Source organism: Salmo salar, unplaced genomic scaffold (assembly GCF_965601325.2).
Source record: "Salmo salar unplaced genomic scaffold, fSalSal1 ptg000005l, whole genome shotgun sequence".
In the NCBI taxonomy this organism is placed as follows: Eukaryota; Metazoa; Chordata; class Actinopteri; order Salmoniformes; family Salmonidae; genus Salmo; species Salmo salar.
Window position 1 is genome coordinate 255813 of NW_027675309.1, and position 24798 is coordinate 280610.

The 24798-nt window shown below is 41.2% G+C and overlaps 1 protein-coding gene across 1 annotated transcript in view; it reads left to right on the top strand.

Annotated features, from left to right (window-relative positions):
- Positions 1-23450, top strand: part of LOC145865967 (NLR family CARD domain-containing protein 3-like) — a 78835-nt gene extending 55385 nt beyond the window's left edge. Inside the window, exon 2 of the mRNA XM_082970859.1 lies at positions 21655-23450. Coding sequence (XP_082826985.1) covers positions 21655-23450 — 1796 coding nt within the window. The remainder of the gene's footprint in view (positions 1-21654) is intronic.
- The last annotated feature ends 1348 nt before the right edge of the window (positions 23451-24798 follow it).

Consider the following 24798-nt stretch of genomic DNA (forward strand, 5'->3'; position numbering starts at 1 on the left):
ATAAAGGGGATACTAGTTGGTGTCTGGCAGATGGTAGAGATACTGTATATACTGTAATGACCTGGCTAGATCATAAAGGGGATACTAGTTGGTGTCTGTATATGGTAGAGATACTGTATATACTGTAATGACCTGGCTAGATCATAAAGGGGATACTAGTTGGTGTCTGTATATGGTAGAGATACTGTATATACTGTAATGACCTGGCTAGATCATAAAGGGGATACTAGTTGGTGTCTGGCAGATGGTAGAGATACTGTATATACTGTAATGACCTGGCTAGATAATAAAGGGGATACTAGTTGGTGTCTGTATATGGTAGAGATACTGTATATACTGTAATGACCTGGCTAGAAGATAAAGGGGATACTAGTTGGTGTCTGTATATGGTAGAGATACTGTATATACTGTAATGGCCTAGCTAGATAATAAAGGGGATACTAGTTGGTGTCTGTATATGGTACAGATACTGTATATACTGTAATGGCCTGGCTAGATCATAAAGGGGATAGTAGTTGGTGTCTGTATATGGTAGAGATACTGTATATACTGTAATGACCTGGCTAGATCATAAAGGGGATACTAGTTGGTGTCTGTATATGGTAGAGATACTGTATATACTGTAATGGCCTGGCTAGATCATAAAGGGGATACTAGTTGGTGTCTGTATATGGTAGAGATACTGTATATACTGTAATGGCCTGGCTAGATCATAAAGGGGATACTAGTTGGTGTCTGTATATGGTAGAGATACTGTATATACTGTAATGACCTGGCTAGATCATAAAGGGGATACTAGTTGGTGTCTGTATATGGTAGAGATACTGTATATACTGTAATGACCTGGCTAGATCATAAAGGTGATACTAGTTGGTGTCTGTATATGGTAGAGATACTGTATATACTGTAATGGCCTGGCTAGATCATAAAGGGGATACTAGTTGGTGTCTGTATATGGTAGAGATACTGTATATACTGTAATGGCCTGGCTAGATCATAAAGGGGATACTAGTTGGTGTCTGTAGATGGTAGAGATACTGTATATACCGTAATGACCTGGCTAGATGGTAGAGATACTGTATATACTGTAATGGCCTGGCTAGATGGTAGAGATACTGTATATACTGTAATGACCTGGCTAGATGGTAGAGATACTGTGTATACTGTAATGGCCTGGTTAGATCATAAAGGGGATACTAGTTGGTGTCTGTATATGGTAGAGATACTGTATATACTGTAATGACCTGGCTAGATCATAAAGGGGATAGTAGTTGGTGTCTGTTTATGGTAGAGATACTGTATATACAGTAATGACCTGGATAGATCATAAAGGGGATACTAGTTGGTGTCTGGCTAGATGGTAGAGATACTGTATATACTGTAATGGCCTGGCTAGATGGTAGAGATACTGTATATACTGTAATGACCTGGCTAGATGGTAGAGATACTGTATATACTGTATTGGCCTGGCTAGATGGTAGAGATACTGTATATACTGTAATGGCCTGGCTAGATGGTAGAGATACTGTATATACTGTAATGACCTGGCTAGATGGTAGAGATACTGTATATACTGTAATGACCTGGCTAGATGGTAGAGATACTGTATATACTGTATTGGCCTGGCTAGATGGTAGAGATACTGTATATACTGTAATGGCCTGGCTAGATGGTAGAGATACTGTATATACTGTAATGACCTGGCTAGATGGTAGAGATACTGTATATACTGTAATGACCTGGCTAGATCATAAAGGGGATACTAGTTGGTGTCTGGCAGATGGTAGAGATACTGTATATACTGTAATGACCTGGCTAGATCATAAAGGGGATACTAGTTGGTGTCTGTATATGGTAGAGATACTGTATATACTGTAATGACCTGGCTAGATGGTAGAGATACTGTATATACTGTAATGGCCTGGCTAGATGGTAGAGATACTGTATATACTGTATTGGCCTGGCTAGATGGTAGAGATACTGTATATACTGTAATGACCTGGCTAGATGGTAGAGATACTGTATATACTGTAATGACCTGGCTAGATGGTAGAGATACTGTATATACTGTATTGGCCTGGCTAGATGGTAGAGATACTGTATATACTGTAATGGCCTGGCTAGATGGTAGAGATACTGTATATACTGTAATGGCCTGGCTAGATGGTAGAGATACTGTATATACTGTATTGGCCTGGCTAGATGGTAGAGATACTGTATATACTGTAATGGCCTGGCTAGATGGTAGAGATACTGTATATACTGTAATGACCTGGCTAGATGGTAGAGATACTGTATATACTGTAATGACCTGGCTAGATCATAAAGGGGATACTAGTTGGTGTCTGGCAGATGGTAGAGATACTGTATATACTGTAATGGCCTGGCTAGATCATAAAGGGGATACTAGTTGGTGTCTGGCAGATGGTAGAGATACTGTAGATACTGTAATGACCTGGCTAGACCATAAAGGGGATAGTAGTTGGTGTCTGTATATGGTAGAGATACTGTATATACTGTAATGACCTGGCTAGATCATAAAGGGGATACTAGTTGGTGTCTGTATATGGTAGAGATACTGTATATACTGTAATGGCCTGGCTAGATCATAAAGGGGATACTAGTTGGTGTCTGTATATGGTAGAGATACTGTATATACTGTAATGACCTGGCTAGATCATAAAGGGGATACTAGTTGGTGTCTGTATATGGTAGAGATACTGTATATACTGTAATGACCTGGCTAGATCATAAAGGGGATACTAGTTGGTGTCTGTATATGGTAGAGATACTGTATGTACTGTAATGACCTGGCTAGATCATAAAGGGGATACTAGTTGGTGTCTGGCAGATGGTAGAGATACTGTATATACTGTAATGAACTGGCTAGATCATAAAGGGGATACTAGTTGGTGTCTGGCAGATGGTAGAGATACTGTATATACTGTAATGACCTGGCTAGATCATAAAGGGGATACTAGTTGGTGTCTGTATATGGTAGAGATACTGTATATACTGTAATGACCTGGCTAGATCATAAAGGGGATACTAGTTGGTGTCTGTATATGGTAGAGATACTGTATATACTGTAATGACCTGGCTAGATGGTAGAGATACTGTATCTACTGTAATGGCCTGGCTAGATGGTAGAGATACTGTATATACTGTAATGGCCTGGCTAGATGGTAGAGATACTGTATATACTGTAATGGCCTGGCTAGATGGTAGAGATACTGTATATACTGTAATGGCCTGGCTAGATGGTAGAGATACTGTATATACTGTAATGACCTGGCTAGATGGTAGAGATACTGTATATACTGTAATGACCTGGCTAGATGGTAGAGATACTGTATATACTGTAATGGCCTGGCTAGATGGTAGAGATACTGTATATACTGTAATGGCCTGGCTAGATGGTAGAGATACTGTATATACTGTAATGGCCTGGCTAGATCATAAAGGGGATACTAGTTGGTGTCTGGCAGATGGTAGAGATACTGTATATACTGTAATGACCTGGCTAGATGGTAGAGATACTGTATATACTGTAATGGCCTGGCTAGATGGTAGAGATACTGTATATACTGTAATGACCTGGCTAGAACATAAAGGGGATACTAGTTGGTGTCTGTATATGGTAGAGATACTGTATATACTGTAATGACCTGGCTAGAACATAAAGGGGATACTAGTTGGTGTCTGTATATGGTAGAGATACTGTATATACTGTAATGGCCTGGCTAGATTATAAAGGGGATACTAGTTGGTGTCTGTATATGGTAGAGATACTGTATATACTGTAATGACCTGGCTAGATCATAAAGGGGATAGTAGTTGGTGTCTGTTTATGGTAGAGATACTGTATATACTGTAATGACCTGGATAGATCATAAAGGGGATACTAGTTGGTGTCTGGCTAGATGGTAGAGATACTGTATATACTGTAATGGCCTGGCTAGATGGTAGAGATACTGTATATACTGTAATGACCTGGCTAGATGGTAGAGATACTGTATATACTGTATTGGCCTGGCTAGATGGTAGAGATACTGTATATACTGTAATGGCCTGGCTAGATGGTAGAGATACTGTATATACTGTATTGGCCTGGCTAGATGGTAGAGATACTGTATATACTGTAATGGCCTGGCTAGATGGTAGAGATACTGTATATACTGTAATGACCTGGCTAGATGGTAGAGATACTATATATACTGTAATGGCCTGGCTAGATGGTAGAGATACTGTATATACTGTAATGGCCTGGCTAGATGGTAGAGATACTGTATATACTGTAATGGCCTGGCTAGATGGTAGAGATACTGTATATACTGTATTGGCCTGGCTAGATGGTAGAGATACTGTATATACTGTAATGGCCTGGCTAGATGGTAGAGATACTGTATATACTGTAATGACCTGGCTAGATGGTAGAGATACTGTATATACTGTAATGGCCTGGCTAGATGGTAGAGATACTGTATATACTGTAATGGCCTGGCTAGATGGTAGAGATACTGTATATACTGTAATGACCTGGCTAGATGGTAGAGATACTGTATATACTGTAATGGCCTGGCTAGATGGTAGAGATACTGTATTTACTGTAATGACCTGGCTAGATGGTAGAGATACTGTATATACTGTAATGGCCTGGCTAGATGGTAGAGATACTGTATATACTGTATTGGCCTGGCTAGATGGTAGAGATACTGTATATACTGTAATGGCCTGGCTAGATGGTAGAGATACTGTATATACTGTAATGACCTGGCTAGATGGTAGAGATACTGTATATACTGTATTGGCCTGGCTAGATGGTAGAGATACTGTATATACTGTAATGGCCTGGCTAGATGGTAGAGATACTGTATATACTGTATTGGCCTTAGCTAGATGGTAGAGATACTGTATATACTGTAATGGCCTGGCTAGATGGTAGAGATACTGTATATACTGTAATGGCCTGGCTAGATGGTAGAGATACTGTATATACTGTAATGACCTGGCTAGATGGTAGAGATACTGTATATACTGTAATGGCCTGGCTAGATGGTAGAGATACTGTATATACTGTAATGGCCTGGCTAGATGGTAGAGATACTGTATATACTGTAATGGCCTGGCTAGATGGTAGAGATACTGTATATACTGTAATGGCCTGGCTAGATGGTAGAGATACTGTATATACTGTATTGGCCTGGCTAGATGGTAGAGATACTGTATATACTGTAATGGCCTGGCTAGATGGTAGAGATACTGTATATACTGTAATGGCCTGGCTAGATGGTAGAGATACTGTATATACTGTAATGACCTGGCTAGATGGTAGAGATACTGTATATACTGTAATGACCTGGCTAGATGGTAGAGATACTGTATATACTGTAATGGCCTGGCTAGATGGTAGAGATACTGTATATACTGTAATGACCTGGCTAGATGGTAGAGATACTGTATATACTGTAATGACCTGGCTAGATGGTAGAGATACTGTATATACTGTAATGGCCTGGCTAGATGGTAGAGATACTGTATATTCTGTAATGACCTGGCTAGATGGTAGAGATACTGTATATACTGTAATGGCCTGGCTAGATGGTAGAGATACTGTATATACTGTAATGACCTGGCTAGATGGTAGAGATACTGTATATACTGTATTGGCCTTAGCTAGATGGTAGAGATACTGTATATACTGTAATGACCTGGCTAGATGGTAGAGATACTGTATATACTGTATTGGCCTTAGCTAGATGGTAGAGATACTGTATATACTGTAATGACCTGGCTAGATGGTAGAGATACTGTATATACTGTAATGGCCTGGCTAGATGGTAGAGATACTGTATATACTGTAATGACCTGGCTAGATGGTAGAGATACTGTATATACTGTAATGGCCTGGCTAGATGGTAGAGATACTGTATATACTGTATTGGCCTGGCTAGATGGTAGAGATACTGTATATACTGTATTGGCCTTAGCTAGATGGTAGAGATACTGTATATACTGTAATGACCTGGCTAGATGGTAGAGATACTGTATATACTGTAATGACCTGGCTAGATGGTAGAGATACTGTATATACTGTAATGACCTGGCTAGATGGTAGAGATACTGTATATACTGTAATGGCCTGGCTAGATGGTAGAGATACTGTATATACTGTAATGACCTGGCTAGATGGTAGAGATACTGTATATACTGTAATGACCTGGCTAGATGGTAGAGATACTGTTTAAACCTTTGTGTGATTGTAGTCTGTTACTGTCTCCGGTTTCTTCTTCTGGTCACTGACGGTGGCAACAGTGAGGTGCATCGTGCTGAGGAAGCAAACACTTATTTATTTTACATCTGTACACTGTGAGTGTTGCTTTACCTCTCTCCATCACACCGTGAGTGTTGCTTTACCTCTCTCCATCACACTGTGAGTGTTGCATTACCTCGCTCCATCACACCGTGAGTGTTGCTTTACCTCTCTCCATCACACCGTAAGTGTTGCTTTACGTCTCTCCATCACACCGTGATTGTTGCTTTACCTCGCTCCATCACACCGTGAGTGTTGCTTTACCTCTCTCCATCACACTGTGAGTGTTGCTTTACCACTCTCCATCACACTGTGAGTGTTGCTTTACCACTCTCCATCACACTGTGAGTGTTGCTTTACCTCTCTCAGCAGATATTTTGTTTTGCGCAGAGGAGGGCAGCTCCCCCCTTTGTTTGTTCACTATTCTGAGAAGGCTGGTGTTCTTTGCAATCGACTTGTCTGACAGGGAAACTGATGTGAAGAAGCTGTCCACAGTCACATTTCTGCCTTTGCCCATGTAAGCCTCCACATGACTCAAAACCACAGTCTCAGACAGTCACCCGCTGGCCTGGTTTCATCTTTCCCCAGACATGGAAAGACCTTGAGCAAGTTGGTTTCTACATCTGTGGCTAACCAGAACTGAAGTCACATGCACCACGATCAGTTTCTATCTGGTTTCTATTGGCCGTTCATCCATTGACGACAGAATAGCAGATTTTAATTTGATTATGTTAATAGTTTTTGCGTAGTCGCCAGATCAATGCTGCTGCTGGAGTGGTCATGTGATTAAAACATGGACAACACGGATATTGTTGAAGAAAAATTGAACTTTGGAAATAAAGCTGCACCTCTTGAATGTTGAGAGTTATTTGATAAAGGTAAGTGTCAAGGAAACTGCAGAATCTGCTCTTTCAGATACAGTACTATATAGAAATCACAATGTTTTACCTGCAGAATCTGCTCTTTCAGATACAGTACTATATAGAAATCACAATGTTTTACCTGCAGAATCTGCTCTTTCAGATACAGTATTATATAGAAATAAAAGTATTTTACCTGCACATGACTCTGAAGGAGGATTTGGTAAATAGATGCTCATTTTGTCACATACGTCGAAAAAGGGGGACCAAAACGCAGCGGGTCGATGGGCCGGCTGATCAGGATAACTCTTATCATGTGTGAAATTAGTTTTGGTATAGTTTAGGAGTAGTGTCGATGGGCCAGCTGATCAGGATAACTCTTATCATGTGTGAAATTAGTTTTGGTATAGTTTAGGAGTAGTGTCGATGGGCCAGCTGATCAGGATAACTCTTATCATGTGTGAAATTAGTTGTGGTATAGTTTAGGAGTAGTGTCGATGGGCCGGCTGATCAGGATAACTCTTATCATGTGTGAAATTAGTTTTGGTATAGTTTAGGAGTAGTGTCGATGGGCCGGCTGTGAAGGTTGACTGCTATTGTTTGTTTCCCGCTCATCAACTTGGACAGAGTCCAGGACATGTTTTACATCACTCTAAAGGCCTACTGTAACTCATAGCATGTGTTCATTTCCTTACAATACATGTGATTAGTGTTAGAGTTACAGTCAATAAAACAGACCCACAACAGTTTATTTGTGGAAAGTAAAACATAAAAGAGAATATTATTAACCCACAAGGGGGTGTGGTCAAATGATTTGCTGCTGATAAATAGGCATAACACAAACTCATCATTACACTATTGTCTTTCTACATTACATCAACCCCTTCATCCTTCTTATCATTCAGTTAGGCCTCATTAGTGGACGGCAGGTAGTCTAGTGGTTAGAGTGGAGGGGCGGCAGGTAGCCTAGTGGTTAGAGTGGAGGGACGGCAGGTAGCCTAGTGGTTAGAGTGGAGGGGCGGCAGGTAGCCTAGTGGTTAGAGTGTAGAGGCGGCAGGTAGCCTAGTGGTTAGGGTGTAGAGGCGGCAGGTAGTCTAGTGGTTAGAGTGTAGAGGCGGCAGGTAGCCTAGTGGTTAGAGTGGAGGGGTGGCAGGTAGTCTAGTGGTTAGAGTGTAGAGGCGGCAGGTAGCCTAGTGGTTAGAGTGGAGGGGCGGCAGGTAGCCTAGTGGTTAGAGTGGAGGGGCGGCAGGTAGCCTAGTGGTTAGAGTGTAGAGGCGGCAGGTAGCCTAGTGGTTAGAGTGTAGGGGCGGCAGGTAGTCTAGTGGTTAGAGTGTAGAGGCGGCAGGTAGCCTAGTGGTTAGAGTGGAGGGGTGGCAGGTAGCCTAGTGGTTAGAGTGTAGAGGCGGCAGGTAGCCTAGTGGTTAGAGTGGAGGGGCGGCAGGTAGCCTAGTGGTTAGAGTGGAGGGGCGGCAGGTAGCCTAGTGGTTAGAGTGGAGGGGCGGCAGGTAGCATAGTGGTTAGAGTGTAGAGGCGGCAGGTAGCCTAGTGGTTAGAGTGGAGGGGCGGCAGGTAGCCTAGTGGTTAGAGTGGAGGGGCGGCAGGTAGCCTAGTGGTTAGAGTGGAGGGACGGCAGGTAGCCTAGTGGTTAGAGTGTAGAGGCGGCAGGTAGCCTAGTGGTTAGAGTGTAGGGGCGGCAGGTAGTCTAGTGGTTAGAGTGGAGGGGCGGCAGGTAGCCTAGTGGTTAGAGTGGAGGGGCGGCAGGTAGCCTAGTGGTTAGAGTGGAGGGGCGGCAGGTAGCCTAGTGGTTAGAGTGGAGGGGCGGCAGGTAGCCTAGTGGTTAGAGTGGAGGGGCGGCAGGTAGCCTAGTGGTTAGAGTGGAGGGGCGGCAGGTAGCCTAGTGGTTAGAGTGGAGGGGCGGCAGGTAGCCTAGTGGTTAGAGTGGAGGGGCGGCAGGTAGCCTAGTGGTTAGAGTGTAGAGGCGGCAGGTAGCCTAGTGGTTAGAGTGGAGGGACGGCAGGTAGCCTAGTGGTTAGAGTGTAGAGGTGGCAGGTAGTCTAGTGGTTAGAGTGGAGGGGCGGCAGGTAGCCTAGTGGTTAGAATGTAGAGGCGGCAGGTAGCCTAGTGGTTAGAGTGTAGAGGCGGCAGGTAGCCTAGTGGTTAGAGTGGAGTGGCGGCAGGTAGCCTAGTGGTTAGAGTGGAGGGGCGGCAGGTAGCCTAGTGGTTAGAGTGGAGGGGCGGCAGGTAGCCTAGTGGTTAGAGTGGAGGGGCGGCAGGTAGCCTAGTGGTTAGAGTGGAGGGGCGGCAGGTAGCCTAGTGGTTAGAGTGTAGAGGCGGCAGGTAGCCTAGTGGTTAGAGTGGAGGGGCGGCAGGTAGCCTAGTGGTTAGAGTGGAGGGGCGGCAGGTAGCCTAGTGGTTAGAGTGGAGGGACGGCAGGTAGCCTAGTGGTTAGAGTGTAGAGGCGGCAGGTAGCCTAGTGGTTAGAGTGTAGGGGCGGCAGGTAGTCTAGTGGTTAGAGTGGAGGGGCGGCAGGTAGCCTAGTGGTTAGAGTGGAGGGGCGGCAGGTAGCCTAGTGGTTAGAGTGGAGGGGCGGCAGGTAGCCTAGTGGTTAGAGTGGAGGGGCGGCAGGTAGCCTAGTGGTTAGAGTGGAGGGGCGGCAGGTAGCCTAGTGGTTAGAGTGTAGAGGCGGCAGGTAGCCTAGTGGTTAGAGTGGAGGGACGGCAGGTAGCCTAGTGGTTAGAGTGTAGAGGTGGCAGGTAGTCTAGTGGTTAGAGTGGAGGGGCGGCAGGTAGCCTAGTGGTTAGAGTGGAGGGGCGGCAGGTAGCCTAGTGGTTAGAGTGTTGAGCCAGTACTTGAAAGGTTGCTGGATTGAATCCCTGAGCTGAGAAGGTAAAAATCTGTCGTTCTGCCCCTGAACAAGGCAGTTAACCCACTGTTCCTAGGCCGTCATTGAAAATAAGAATTTGTTCTTAACTGATTTGCCTAGTTAAATAAAGGTAAAAACGTATATTATCATATAAGGTGTACAATTATGGCCCATTTATTCAGTGAGGAAAGGGAGACTCATTAGTGGCTGGCTGGGTACCAAGGTCCAACAGCACATTGTCTTGATGGGCAGGTAGTAGGTGGGAAAAAACTGGTCAAAAGGCTCTTTTCTGTTCTTGATTTCAAAATTTGGACAAATGAGCAGTGTAAAATACAAACATTTAGGAAAAGTCAGGGAGCAGGACTGATTCTAGTGTTAAAAGTCAGGGAGCAGGTCTGATTCTAGTGTTAAAAGTCAGGGAGCAGGACTGATTCTAGTGTTAAAAGTCAGGTCTGATTCTAGTGTTAAAAGGCAGGTCTGATTCTAGTGTTAAAAGTCAGGGAGCAGGACTGATTCTAGTGTTAAAAGTCAGGGAGCAGGACTGATTCTAGTGTTAAAAGTCAGGGAGCAGGACTGATTCTAGTGTTAAAAGTCAGGTCTGATTCTAGTGTTAAAAGTCAGGGAGCAGGTCTGATTCTAGTGTTAAAAGGCAGGTCTGATTCTAGTGTTAAAAGGCAGGTCTGATTCTAGTGTTAAAAGTCAGGGAGCAGGACTGATTCTAGTGTTAAAAGTCAGGGAGCAGGTCTGATTCTAGTGTTAAAGTCAGGGAGCAGGTCTGATTCTAGTGTTAAAAGTCAGGGAGCAGGACTGATTCTAGTGTTAAAAGTCAGGGAGCAGGTCTGATTCTAGTGTTAAAAGGCCGGGAGCAGGACTGATTCTAGTGTTAAAAGGCAAGTCCTGCACTTTTCAACCTCATATTCATCCTCTCCAGCACCAAAACAGTATCTATATTTCTGAAAACAGCACCTTTCACATTTTTATGATCTGTAGTTAAAAAAAAAATGAGAAGAAAACTCTTTAAAAACGGTGATTTTCAAAACCTGCATTGAGTTTCTAGCCCAGTAGAGGGCATTTTATTGCTCCCCACACCACTGACAATCTAATTGTGTTTGAAAAATCACTGCTTTTAAAATGATTCAACTTTTGATGATGTCATCAGGTAGAACTTTTTAACTTCATATTTTTTCTACAAAACTTAGAAATGCACCATTTTCACATCTGATTTTATTTTATTTTTACGGCTGCATTATACCTTTTAAAAGTATTTTGTTTAAATATAATTTGCCTCCACAACAACTTGAATACCTGCATACTTTCACATACAAACCAGAGGAGGCTGGTGGAGGAGCAATATGAGGACAGGCTCAGTGTAAAGACTGGAATGGAATAAATGGAATTCATTTATTTATTTCATTTCAGCCATAAAAATGAACCCGTCCTCCTATAACACTTCCCACCATTCTTTCCTCTGAAATGTCTCTGTTCTGTTAAAAGAGAAGTTGAGAATACCACATGTTGTTTCTGTTGTATCTAAATGTATCTACATTAAACCACATGTTTTGTTCTTAAGACTGATGGGGAAGAGTGGGGTGTAAAGGATTTTGCAACACTACTGTAGTTAGCGCAACCTTGTGACTAAGTTAACATCCTGTTTGCAATACTTGGGGGGATTTCAATGTTATCTTTCAGCCTTCCCGAAACCAAAGACAAACCCTGTACAGGATCTGAATTGTATAACCTTTTGCATGAGAACTTTCCTGCAATGTAGGGAATTTAAAACTTGTAGTGTATTTGAGATGAATATAAAAAGGATTTTGAAGTTTGTAATATAGACTACTTCCTCTGCAAGAGCATCAGAAAATATTTGATTTCCTGTGTTGTGTTGATTTGAAGGAAAGACAGACAGACTCTGGTAAGTCTAGGCTAATTATTATGTTTTTAAATATCCTTTATATAAACATTCAATAGAGAGAGTAGGCTTGAGATATGATCCTTTATATTGCTGATGACCTGATGGTCTCTGTAGGAAATGTTTAGATAATATCCTTTATATTGCTGATGACCTGATGGTCTCTGTAGGAAATGTTTAGATAATATCCTTTATATTGATGATGACCTGATGGTCTCTGTAGGAAATGTTTAGATAATATCCTTTATATTGATGATGACCTGATGGTCTCTGTAGGTAATGTTTAGATAATATCCTTTATATTGATGATGACCTGATGGTCTCTGTAGGAAATGTTTAGATAATATCCTTTATATTGATGATGACCTGATGGTCTCTGTAGGAAATGTTTAGATAATATCCTTTATATTGATGATGACCTGATGGTCTCTGTAGGAAATGTTTAGATAATATCCTTTATATTGATGATGACCTGATGGTCTCTGTAGGAAATGTTTAGATAATATCCTTTATATTGATGATGACCTGATGGTCTCTGTAGGTAATGTTTTTAAATATCCTTTATATTGATGATGACCTGATGGTCTCTGTAGGAAATGTTTAGATAATATCCTTTATATTGATGATGACCTGATGGTCTCTGTAGGAAATGTTTAGATAATATCCTTTATATTGATGATGACCTGATGGTCTCTGTAGGAAATGTTTAGATAATATCCTTTATATTCATGATGACCTGATGGTCTCTGTAGGAAATGTTTAGATAATATCCTTTATATTGATGATGACCTGATGGTCTCTGTAGGTAATGTTTAGATAATATCCTTTATATTGATGATGACCTGATGGTCTCTGTAGGTAATGTTTAGATAATATCCTTTATATTGATGATGACCTGATGGTCTCTGTAGGTAATGTTTAGATAATATCCTTTATATTGATGATGACCTGATGGTCTCTGTAGGAAATGTTTAGATAATATCCTTTATATTGATGACGACCTGATGGTCTCTGTAGGTAATGTTTTTAAATATCCTTTATATTGATGATGACCTGATGGTCTCTGTAGGAAATGTTTAGATAATATCCTTTATATTGATGATGACCTGATGGTCTCTGTAGGAAATGTTTAGATAATATCCTTTATATTGATGATGACCTGATGGTCTCTGTAGGTAATGTTTAGATAATATCCTTTATATTGATGATGACCTGATGGTCTCTGTAGGAAATGTTTTTAAATATCCTTTATATTGATGATGACCTGATGGTCTCTGTAGGAAATGTTTAGATAATATTGCTACATGCTCAGTTATTTAGAATGAAACTGACTTGAAGGTGATGAGTCCTGCTACTGGTAGCCTATGTGAACTCTGTCAGGACCACTTGTGGATCACGGCAGGGGTACAGGTGGGTCGAGGGATGACATTGCCAAAAACAAATATTTTCAGTATTAACTTATTAAACGACTAAAACCAAATAGAAAGTATGTAGAAAAGATAATGGACTTTTTCAATTATAGCATATAATCTTTGATAATTTTCAATCAGCTGAATAAAAGCTAGACAATTAGGCCCCCACTGATGTTGTTATCATGTTAGAGCATCAGAACACAGGATTATCCATGTCAGATGGTTTGGTTTTCACCGTTCAACCCAACTCAAAAACACCTCCGTTGGTGGGTCACCAAGCACATCTGGGAACCCCTGCCTTAACGAAGAGTGACACATTATATTATTGTTATTATTATTATTATTATTATTATTATTATTACTATTATTATTATTATTATTATTACTATTATTATTATTATTGTTATTATTATTGTTATTATTATTATTGTTATTATTATTATTATTATTATTATAATTATTATTATTATTATTGTTATTGTTGTTGTTCTGTCTATAACTACCATAACAAACAGTGACTTATTATTATTATTATTATTATTATTATTATTATTGTTGCTGTACTGTCTATAACTACCTTAACAAACAGTGACTTATTATTATTGACAGTTACCATGGAGATGAAATGTCACAACAACATGTTCATGTGATGCTTTAAATCACCTGACTGTTTCTATGTCTGTTAGTAAATGTTTTATTTCTCTAAGAGATAATGAATACATGAGAACAATTGACAGTCAATAATTAGTTGTCACTGTGTTAACCACAACCAACATGCTGGATCTCTGTTTAGTTGTCACTGTGTTAACCACAACCAACACGCTGGATCTCTGTTTAGTTGTTACTGTGTTAACCACAACCAACACGCTGGATCTCTGTTTAGTTGTCACTGTGTTAACCACAACCAACATGCTGGATCTCTGTTTAGTTGTCACTGTGTTAACCACAACCAACATGCTGGATCTCTGTTTAGTTGTCACTGTGTTAACCACAACCAACATGCTGGATCTCTGTTTAGTTGTCACTGTGTTAACCACAACCAACACGCTGGATCTCTGTTTAGTTGTTACTGTGTTAACCACAACCAACATGCTGGATCTCTGTTTAGTTGTCCCTGTGTTAACCACAACCAACATGCTGGATCTCTGTTTAGGTGTTACTGTGTTAACCACAACCAACATGCTGGATCTCTGTTTAGTTGTCACTGTGTTAACCACAACCAACACGCTGGATCTCTGTTTAGTTGTCACTGTGTTGACCACAATCAACATGCTGGATCTCTGTTTAGTTGTCACTGTGTTAACCACAACCAACATGCTGGATCTCTGTTTACAGGGGTCAGTGCTCTAAAATGAGTCTCTCTGGGGAGAGAAAGGAGGGGGACCCTGCCTCTAAAATGAGTCTCTCTGGGGAGAGAGAGGAGGGGGGTCCTGCCTCTAAAATGAGTCTCTCTGGGGAGAGAGTGGAGGGGGGCCCTGCCTCTAAAATGAGACTCTCTAGGGAACATGACACCAAAGCCAAGAGGTGAGATGACAATTTTGTTTAAGAATTATTAAGAGTTTTTTTCAAAAATGCCATTTCCAAAAATGATCACATTTGTTTTTTTAATCATAAATGGCTGCTTATGGGACCTTCAATATTACCGTTCTCAGATTTTTAATTCATCGTTTTTAGATGTGTATTATTATTTATTTTTTATTGCAAAATGCAATATATCCATTGTTTAGCAGGAATGGAATGTTCGTATTCTGACTGTGATATGTGATTGTCTCACCTAGATATCTTTAGATGAATGCACTTACAGATGCCATCTCTTAATTTGACCCAGTTTCTCACAGCAGGAAAACAGCAGCAAATGTGTTTGTTCGTGTGGATTGTAAATTGAGGGACATTTTTTATAGTGGTTGATCCATTGTTTAACAGGAATGGAATGTTGGTATCCTGTATATTTGACTGTGATATGTGATTGTCTCACCTAGATATCTTTAGATGAATGCACTTACTGTAAATCACTCTGGATAAGAAAGAGCATCTGCTAAATCAGGGGTTCTCAATCATGACACGACCACTTTGCTCTTAATTATTATTATTATTATTATATAATGGAATACATATTTTTTTTACCAATTCTGATCGTTGTTACAATAAGAATTTTGACAATATTCCCGTTATATCAGCACACTCTTCACACCCGTTTAACAACTCTAAATAGCTTTGGCATAGTAGGCATCAAGTCCCTTGCCAATAATGGTGCCTACAACGTTGCATACAATGTTCATTTTCATCGAACACATATTACGCCCTAGATGCCTTCAACTGCCTAATTTATAGCCACGCCCAATTTAGGATTATTTTTTAACAATGTGATGTTGCGCTCCAAAGGGATATCTTGAAATAACATGATGTAGATAATTAAATAATCAAAAGAAAACCGTGTTTATTTTACACTCTTAGAAAAGAAGGTTCCTTATAGAACCAAAAAGGCTTCCATCACTTCCTTAATATATGGAACCACTAAAAGTTATATATATTTTTGGGTTCAGTGAAGAAGATCTACTAGAGTTCTGATCAACGGAAGGTTAATGTTTTGAGGATGTGAACCCAGTAGCCCTCCAGTGGTCAGATCAATTCCATCTGTTTTTTCCAGCACCCGTACACTGTTTTATGGATTGAAAAATCATTGCCAAAAGCACAAGACATATATTATTAATGGATTGATCATATAGAAATATAAAACATTATTTTTAACTACTCCAAAGCATTTACATGTGGAGCAGGAACCACTGACTCGCTGCATTATTCTATAGTATTATCAAGACACCTGCTGTTAACTCTTAACTACTTAGGACAGCTCACGAGGTGTCCTAAATATCTACCGACTAGGTGGTACATGAGACTTCATGCATAGCTTTGATTTATACCCATAAGTGTAAAATGTCTTTATTCTCAGCACTGACACCACCAATTTTCTACTCTGAGACACTTTGAGAATATGGGCCCAGATCCAAAATATTGTTACAAAAAAACATGTTTGTTTTACATAATAAATAAAAATGTAAATATTACTAATGTAATAATTATATTATATTATATTATAATAATATGTAATATTACAACACTTTACAATACAATACATTATAATACAATACATTATAATACAATACAATACACTACATTACAATACATTACAATACATTACAATACAATACATTATAATACACTACATTACAATACAAGACAAGACAAGACAAGACAAGACAAGACAAGACAAGACAAGACAATACAATACTATACAATACAATACATTATAATACAATACAATACATTACAATACAAGACAAGACAATACAATACAATACAATACAACTTTGTCCATTAGTTACAGCAAACAACAAACATGTATCTTCTGCTTCGTTCGTAACCCCCCCCCCCCATATGACCATAAGAGTAAATTCTCTTTTTTGTCAGCACTTCTACAACCAATTTTCTACTCTGAGACGCTTTGTGGATATGGGCCCAGATTTTAAAATATAGTTATAAAAAAACTTTGAATGTTTGTTTAACATAATAATAAAAAATGAATATTACTAATGTAACCCACTGTAAAGACTGGGTTTAGTTGTTTTGTACCACTGTTCTGGAACTTCCCGTACAGAACTGTCCGTGTCCACGTACGGTGTGGCACCAAGCGGTTACGTGCAGAGTGGGCTGAGGTGATCTTGGGGAATAACTACAGAGTTCACTACAGTGTTGAGATGCCGAAGTTTATTATTCAATTTGCTTTTTGCTTAATGGTCAGGGACAGTATGACTGTAGCCAGATCCTTTTCACTCTCTATCCTTGTTTCATTTTGTGGTTCACCGGATTCGTCATCATCCTCGAGACGAAGTACAGAACAACCTGTTACCTAGCCAAGCTAGTTGGTACAGCTAGGAAAGCTAGCTAGCTACTCTACCAGCAGCATCCTAGTTAACCTAGCTAGTCGGTACAGCTAGGTAAGCTAGCTAGCTACTCTACCACCAGCATCCTAGTTATCCTAGCTAGTCGGTACAGCTCGGTAAGCTAGCTAGCTACTCTACCAGCAGCATCCTAGTTATCCTAGCTAGTTGGTACAGCTAGGTAAGCTAGCTAGCTACTCTACCAGCAGCAACCTAGTTATCCTAGCTAGTCGGTACAGCTAGGTAAGCTAGAAAACTACTCTACCAGCAGCATCCTAGTTATCCTAGCTAGTCGGTACAGCTAGGTAAGCTAGCTAGCTACTCTACCAGCAGCATCCTAGTTATCCTAGCTAGTCAGTACAGCTAGGTAAGCTAGCTAGCTACTCTACCAGCAGCATCCTAGTTATCCTAGCTAGTCGGTACAGCTAGGTAAGCTAGCTAGCTACTCTACCAGCAGCATCCTAGTTATCCTAGCTAGTCGGTACAGCTAGGTAAGCTAGCTAGCTACTCTACCAGCAGCATCCTGATTATTTTCCTGTGGGGGGGAGTGGTGGTGTATCCAGGGAGAACTAAACTAATCTGTTGAACTATCTATCGTGGTCTTATGCTTCCATCTATTGGAATTATTTAGCAACTACAGTACTACTGAATAATGTGTAATTCCTTACTAAAGTAGTATTTACTCAGAATTGCAAAATATAACATTTTCTAGTTCATTTTACCACTTACAACCATAAAATAACAATTTATAGCATAACAAACAATGAAACTGACATAAACCAAAAACACCAGACATTTAGTAGATGAGAGATGTAATGTTTGTCTCTGTTGTGTTGAAGTCCAATCAAGCAGGAGAGACCAACCTCCCCTGTTCCCAGCTGTGTGTCCATGAAGAGTGACTGGTCTATGGAACTTCCTATACGGTTTAGAGAGGGAGACTTTTCTACTGAACAAAGGTAAGAAGAACTCATGGGTCATGGTCAGTGAGTTAAACAACACTGTCTCTAGTCATTTCTCCTCTCCCATTTTCACATTTCTTTTTGTTGTTTTCATAATCCATAGGCTAATAATTTTGTCCATTTTCATAGTCCTAAAACAATATTAAACAAACACAACATTCCCTCCCTGTATGTGACTCTCTGTCTGTCTGTCTGTCTGTCTGTCTGTCTGTCTGTCTGTCTGTCTGTCTGTCTGTCTGTCTGTCTGTCTGTCTGTCTGTCTGTCTGTCTGTCTGTCTGTCTGTCTCTATCTATCTCTATCTGTCTGTGTCTGTCTATGTCTGTGTGTATTTCGCTGTCTGTGTGTCTGTCTATGTCTGTCTGTGTGTCTGTCTCTGTCCGTCTGTGTGTCTGTCTATCTGTTTCTGTCTGGCTGTGTGTCTGTGTCTCTCTGTCTCTGTGTCTCTCTGTCGCTGTGTCTGTCTGTCTCTGTGTCTCTGTCTCTGTGTCTGTCTGTGTCTGTCTGTCTGTCTGTCTGTCTGTCTGTCTGTCTGTCTGTCTGTCTGTCTGTCTGTCTGTCTGTCTGTTCCAGAGCTCTTCATATGTTTCCCATCTGAGATCAGAGTAGATGAGAGATGTAATGTTTGTCTCTGTTTTGTTGAAGTCCAATCAAGCAGGAGAGACCAGCCTCCCCTGTACCCAGCTGTGTGTCCATGAAGAGTGACCAGTCTATGGATCCTCCTATGAAGTTTAGAGAGGAAGACTTTTCTACTGAACAAAGGTAAGAAGAACTCATGGGTCATGGTCAGTGAGTTAAACAACACTGTCTCTAGTCATTTCTCCTCTCACATTTTCACATTTCTTTTTGTTGTTTTCATAATCCATAGGCTAATACTTTAGTCCATTTTCATAGTCCTAAAACAATATTAAACAAACACCACATTCCCTCCCTGTATCTGTCTGTCTGTCTGTCTGTCTGTCTGTCTGTCTGTCTGTCTGTCTGTGCGTGTCTCTCTGTCTCTCTGTGTCTGTCTGTCTGTCTGTCTGTCTGTCTGTCTGTCTGTCTCTATCTATCTCTATCTGTCTGTGTCTGTCTATGTCTGTGTGTATTTCGCTGTCTGTGTGTCTGTCTATGTCTGTCTGTGTGTCTGTCTCTGTCCGTCTGTGTGTCTGTCTATCTGTTTCTGTCTGGCTGTGTGTCTGTGTCTCTCTGTCTCTGTGTCTCTCTGTCGCTGTGTCTGTCTGTCTCTGTGTCTCTGTGTCTGTCTGTCTGTCTGTCTGTCTGTCTGTCTGTCTGTCTGTCTGTCTGTCTGTCTGTCTCTATGTGTCGCTGTCTGTCTGTGTCTGTCTCTATCTGTGTGTCTGTCTATGTCTGTGTGTCTGTCTGTCTGTGCGTGTCTCTCTGTCTCTCTGTGTCTGTCTCTGTGTCTGTGTGTCTCTGTGTCTGTCTGTCTGTCTGTCTGTCTGTCTGTCTGTCTGTCTGTCTGTGTCTCACTGTCTCTGTGGCTGTTTCTGTCTGTCTCTGTGTCTGTCTCTGTGTCTGTCTCTCTGTCTGTCTGTGTGTCTGTCTCTGTCTGTCTGTCTGTCTGTCTGTCTGTCTGTCTGTCTGTCTGTCTGTCTGTCTGTTCCTGTGTCTGTATGTCTGTCTCTGTCTGTATGTCTGTTTCTGTCTGTGTGTCTGTCTCTGTCTGTCTCTGCCTGTCTATCTGTGTGTCTTTCTCTGTCTGTGTGTCTTTCACTGTCTGTCTCTGTCTGACTGTGTGTCTCTGTCTCACTGTCTCTGTGTCTGTGTGTGTCTCTCTCTCTGTCTCTCTGTGACTGTCGCTGTCTGTCTATGTCTGTCTCTCTGTCGGTGTGTCTGTTTCTGTGTGTCTGTATGTCTCTGTGTCTGTATGTGTCTGTCTCTGTGCCTGTATGTCTCTGTGTCGTTCGCTGTCTGTGTGTGTGTCTGTCTGTCTGTCTGTCTGTCTGTCTGTCTGTCTGTCTGTCTGTCTGTCTGTCTGTCTATCTCTATCTGTCTGTGTCTGTCTATGTCTGTGTGTATTTCGCTGTCTGTGTGTCTGTCTATGTCTGTCTGTGACTGTCGCTGTCTGTCTATGTCTGTCTCTCTGTCGGTGTGTCTGTTTCTGTGTGTCTGTATGTCTCTGTGTCTGTATGTGTCTGTCTCTGTGCCTGTATGTCTCTGTGTCTGTATGTGTCTGTCTGTGTGTCTGTATGTCTCTGTGTCTGTCTCTGTGCCTGTATGTCTCTGTGTCTGTATGTGTCTGTCTCTGTGTCTGTATGTCTCTGTGTCTGTATGTGTCTGTCTCTGTGCCTGTATGTCTCTGTGTCTGTATGTGTCTGTCTGTCTCTGTGTGTCTATGTGTCTGTCTGTCTCTGCCTGTCTCTGACTGTCTGTCCCGCTTTCTGTCTGTTTGTCTCTCTTTGTCTGTATGTTTCTGTCTGTGTCTGTCTGTCTGTGTCTCTGTCTATCTCTTTCTGTCTGTCTGTCTCTGACTGTCTGTCCCGCTTTCTGTCTATGTCTGTCTGTTTGTCTGTCCGTACTCACTCACTCCCTGGTTGAGGAGATGTAATCTCATGTTTTGTCCACAGAAACCAACAGGAGAGATCAGAGTCAGAGATTCTCAGTGGTCAGTCTTCCCAGAGTCATCAAACAGACCTGGACTCTATATTCAGTGTATGTGGTCCTGTTATGTACATTTGTTTTTGTTTACCTCAAGTAAAGTTGATCTGTCAATCATTCATTAATGTGTTAATGAGAAAGCATTTGTTCTCTTGCTTAACTTATTTACTTGATTTATTTTAGTTGCTTGAAGAGAAAATGATGACATTTGTGAAGAACGAGCTGAAGATGTTCAAGAGGATTCTTAGTCCAGAACTCCCAGAAGGCTTTGAGAGTCAGAAGCAGGATGAGGAAGTGGTGGATGCTGAAGATGAGAAGCAGGAGAGCAGTGCCAGAGAGGGGGCTCTGAAGATCACACTGCACGTCCTGAGGAAAATGAACCAGAAGGAGCTTGCTGACACACTGGAGAAATGTAAGATCTGTCTGCCTCATGTTGAATGCTGTTTTATAACATTTAAAAGCTGTAGCTAAAGTACAGCTAAAGTAGCTGAGTAACTCAATGATATTGTAGCAGCCTTAACACAACACCTAGTGACCTCATCAAGTAGCAGAAGGGATGTGTTGTGTTGATTAATTTAGAGAGAGAGACAGAGACAGAGAGACAACATTAATAATACCATCAATAATACCAATAATTACATTATCAGTCACACCAGTCTGTAATGCATTATGAAAACATTTAAACAGTCAGTTAAGAGAATAAATGATTATAATTTAAAATGTTATAACAGTCCTACAATACTGTAGACATTAAAGCAGATGTAATATTAATATCCTCTGTGTTATTTCTTCATTCAGATGAGCTTGCTGTGATTTGCCAACGTGAACTCAAATCTAATCTAAAGAAGAAGTTTCAATGTGTATTTGAGGGGATCGCTAAACAAGGAAACCCAACACTTCTCAATAAGATCTACACAGAGCTCTACATCACAGAGGGTGGAACAGGAGAGGTCAATAATGAACATGAGCTGAGACAGATTGAGACAACAACCAGGAAACAAGCAAGACCAGAGACTGCAGTCAAATGTAACGACATCTTCAAACCCTTAACTGGACAAGACAAACTTATCAGAACTGTGCTGACAAAGGGAGTCGCTGGCATTGGAAAAACAGTCTCTGTGCAGAAGTTCATTCTGGACTGGGCTGAAGGAAAAGCCAATCAGGATGTTCAATTTGTGTTTTCAATCCCTTTTCGGGAGCTGAATTTGATGAAAGGGGACAAACACACTTTGATTGAACTTGTCAATCACTTCTCAATGGAAACCAAACAATCAAGAATCTCCATCTACAACAAGTACAAAGTTCTGTTCATCTTTGATGGTCTGGATGAGTGCCGACTGCCCCTAGACTTCCAGAAGAACAAGATCTGTTGGGACGTCACAGAGTCAACCTCAGTGGATGTTCTGCTGACAAACCTCATCAAGGGAAATCTGCTTCCCTCTGCTCTCCTCTGGATAACTACCCGACCTGCAGCAGCCAATACGATCCCTTCAGGGTGTGTTGACCAGGTGACAGAGGTACGAGGGTTCAATGACCCACAGAAGGAGGAGTACTTCAGAAAGAGATTCAGTGATGAGGAGCTGGCCAGCAGAATCATCTCACACATAAAGACATCAAGGAGCCTCCACATCATGTGCCACATTCCAGTCTTCTGTTGGATTTCTGCAACAGTCCTCGAACACATGCTGAAACATAAGAGAGAAGAGATGCCCAAGACTCTGACTGAGATGTACACACACCTTGTGGTGTTTCATACCAAACAGAAGAATGAAAAGTATCTTGGGAAAGAAGAGACAGATCCACACTGGAATAAAGAGAGCATTCTGTCACTGGGAAAACTGGCTTTTCAACAGCTAGTGAAGGGCAATCTGATTTTCTATGAAGAAGACCTGAAAGAGGCTGGCATTGATGTCAATGAAGCCTCAGTGTACTCAGGATTGTGCACACAGCTCTTTAAAGAGGAATGTGGGCTGTACCAGGACAAGGTGTACTGCTTCGTTCATCTGAGCATTCAGGAGTTTCTGGCTGCTGTATATGTGTTCCTCTCATTCATCAACAACAATGAGAATCTCATGGACAAACAGCAAACAAATTCCAGTATCTTTTCTCTGCTGTACAGAGACAAGTCTGAAGTTACTGTCTACAAGAGTGCTGTGGATAAAGCCTTACAAAGTGAGATGGGAAACCTGGACCTGTTCCTCCGCTTCCTTCTGGGACTCTCACTGGAGTCCAATCAGAAGCACTTACGAGGTCTACTGACAAAGACAAGAAGCAGCTCACAGAGCCATGAAGAGACAGTCAAGTACATCAAGGAGAAGATCAGGGAGAATCCCTCTCCAGAGAGGAGCATCAATCTGTTCCACTGTCTGAATGAACTGAATGACCATTCTCTAGTGGAGGAGATCCAAAGCTACCTGAGCTCAGGAAGTCTCTCAGAACCCAACCTGTCACCTGCACAGTGGTCAGCTCTGGTCTTTGTGTTGCTGACTTCAGAAAAGGAGCTGGATGTGTTTGACCTGAAGAAATACTCCAGATCAGAGGAAGGTCTTCTGAGGCTGCTGCCAGTGGTCAAAGCCTCCAGAGCTGCTCTGTGAGTAAATAAAATGACATATAAGAACTAATCATCAGGAAGCAATATTCAGTTTAGAGAAAAAATATGTATTATAATATGTATATAATATTATATTGAATAACATATTGAATCAGATATTCAATCTAATATAACATTATGACCATACAATTCTAGGAGACGGAAGATGAATCTATATGTTGTTTGAGAGAATAAACCAAATGCATCTACCGTTGTCCTTCTACACTACTCGTTAAATGAACAGTGTGTTTGTGAAGTCATGATGATCTCTTTGATAGGCTGTCAGGCTGTGGAGTCACAGAGGAAGGCTGTGCTTCTCTGGTCTCAGCTCTGGAGTCAAACCCCTCACACCTGAGAGAGCTGGACCTGAGTAACAATGGCCTGAAGGATTCAGGAGTGAAGCTGCTCTCTGCTGTACTGGGGAATCCCCACAGTAAACTGGAGACTCTGAGGTCAGTATTCCTGTAGTTGGTCAACAAGTGGTAACTGTTCACCAGATCCACATGTGTTTACCAGGCACACATAGTCCACACCATATGTGTTTGGACAGTGAAGCTTACAGTTTTACATTTGGTGCTGTGCTCCAGCATTTTGGATTTGAGATCAAATGTTTCATATTAGTTGACAGTACAGAATGTCACCTTTTATTTGAGACTATTCGTATCTGTTTTACCGTTTACAAATTAAAGCATTTTATGTATCTAGTTCTCCCATTTTATGTATGTACAGTGGCTTGCAAAAGTATTCACCCCCATGGCATTTTTCCTTTTTTTGTTGCCTTACAACCTGGAATTAAAATTGATTTTTGGGGGTTTGTATCATATGATTTACAAAACATGCCTACCACTTTGAAGATGCAAAATATTTTAACTTGACCGTGCTTAACTATTCACTCCCCCAAAGACAATACTTTATAGAGCCACCTTTTGCAGCTATTACAGCTGCAAGTCTCTTGGGGAATGTCTCTATAAGCTTGGCACATCTAGCCACTGGGATTTTCGCCCATTTTTCAAGGCAAAACTGCTCCAGCTCCTTCAAGTTGGATGGGTTCTGCTGGTGTACAGCAATCTGTAAGTCATACCACAGATTCTCAATTGGATTGAGGTCTGGGCTTTGACTAGGCCATTACAAAACAGTTACATTTTTCCCCTTAAACCACTCGAGTGTTGCTTTAGCAGTCTCAAATCTCTGGAAGACTGAAACAGGTTTCCCTCAAGGATTTCCCTGTGTCTAGCACCATCCATCATTCCTTCAATTCTGACCAGTTTCCCAGTCCCTGCCAATGAAAAACAAACCCACAGCATGATGCTGCCACCACCATGCTTCACTGTGGGGATGAGTTTCTCGGGGTG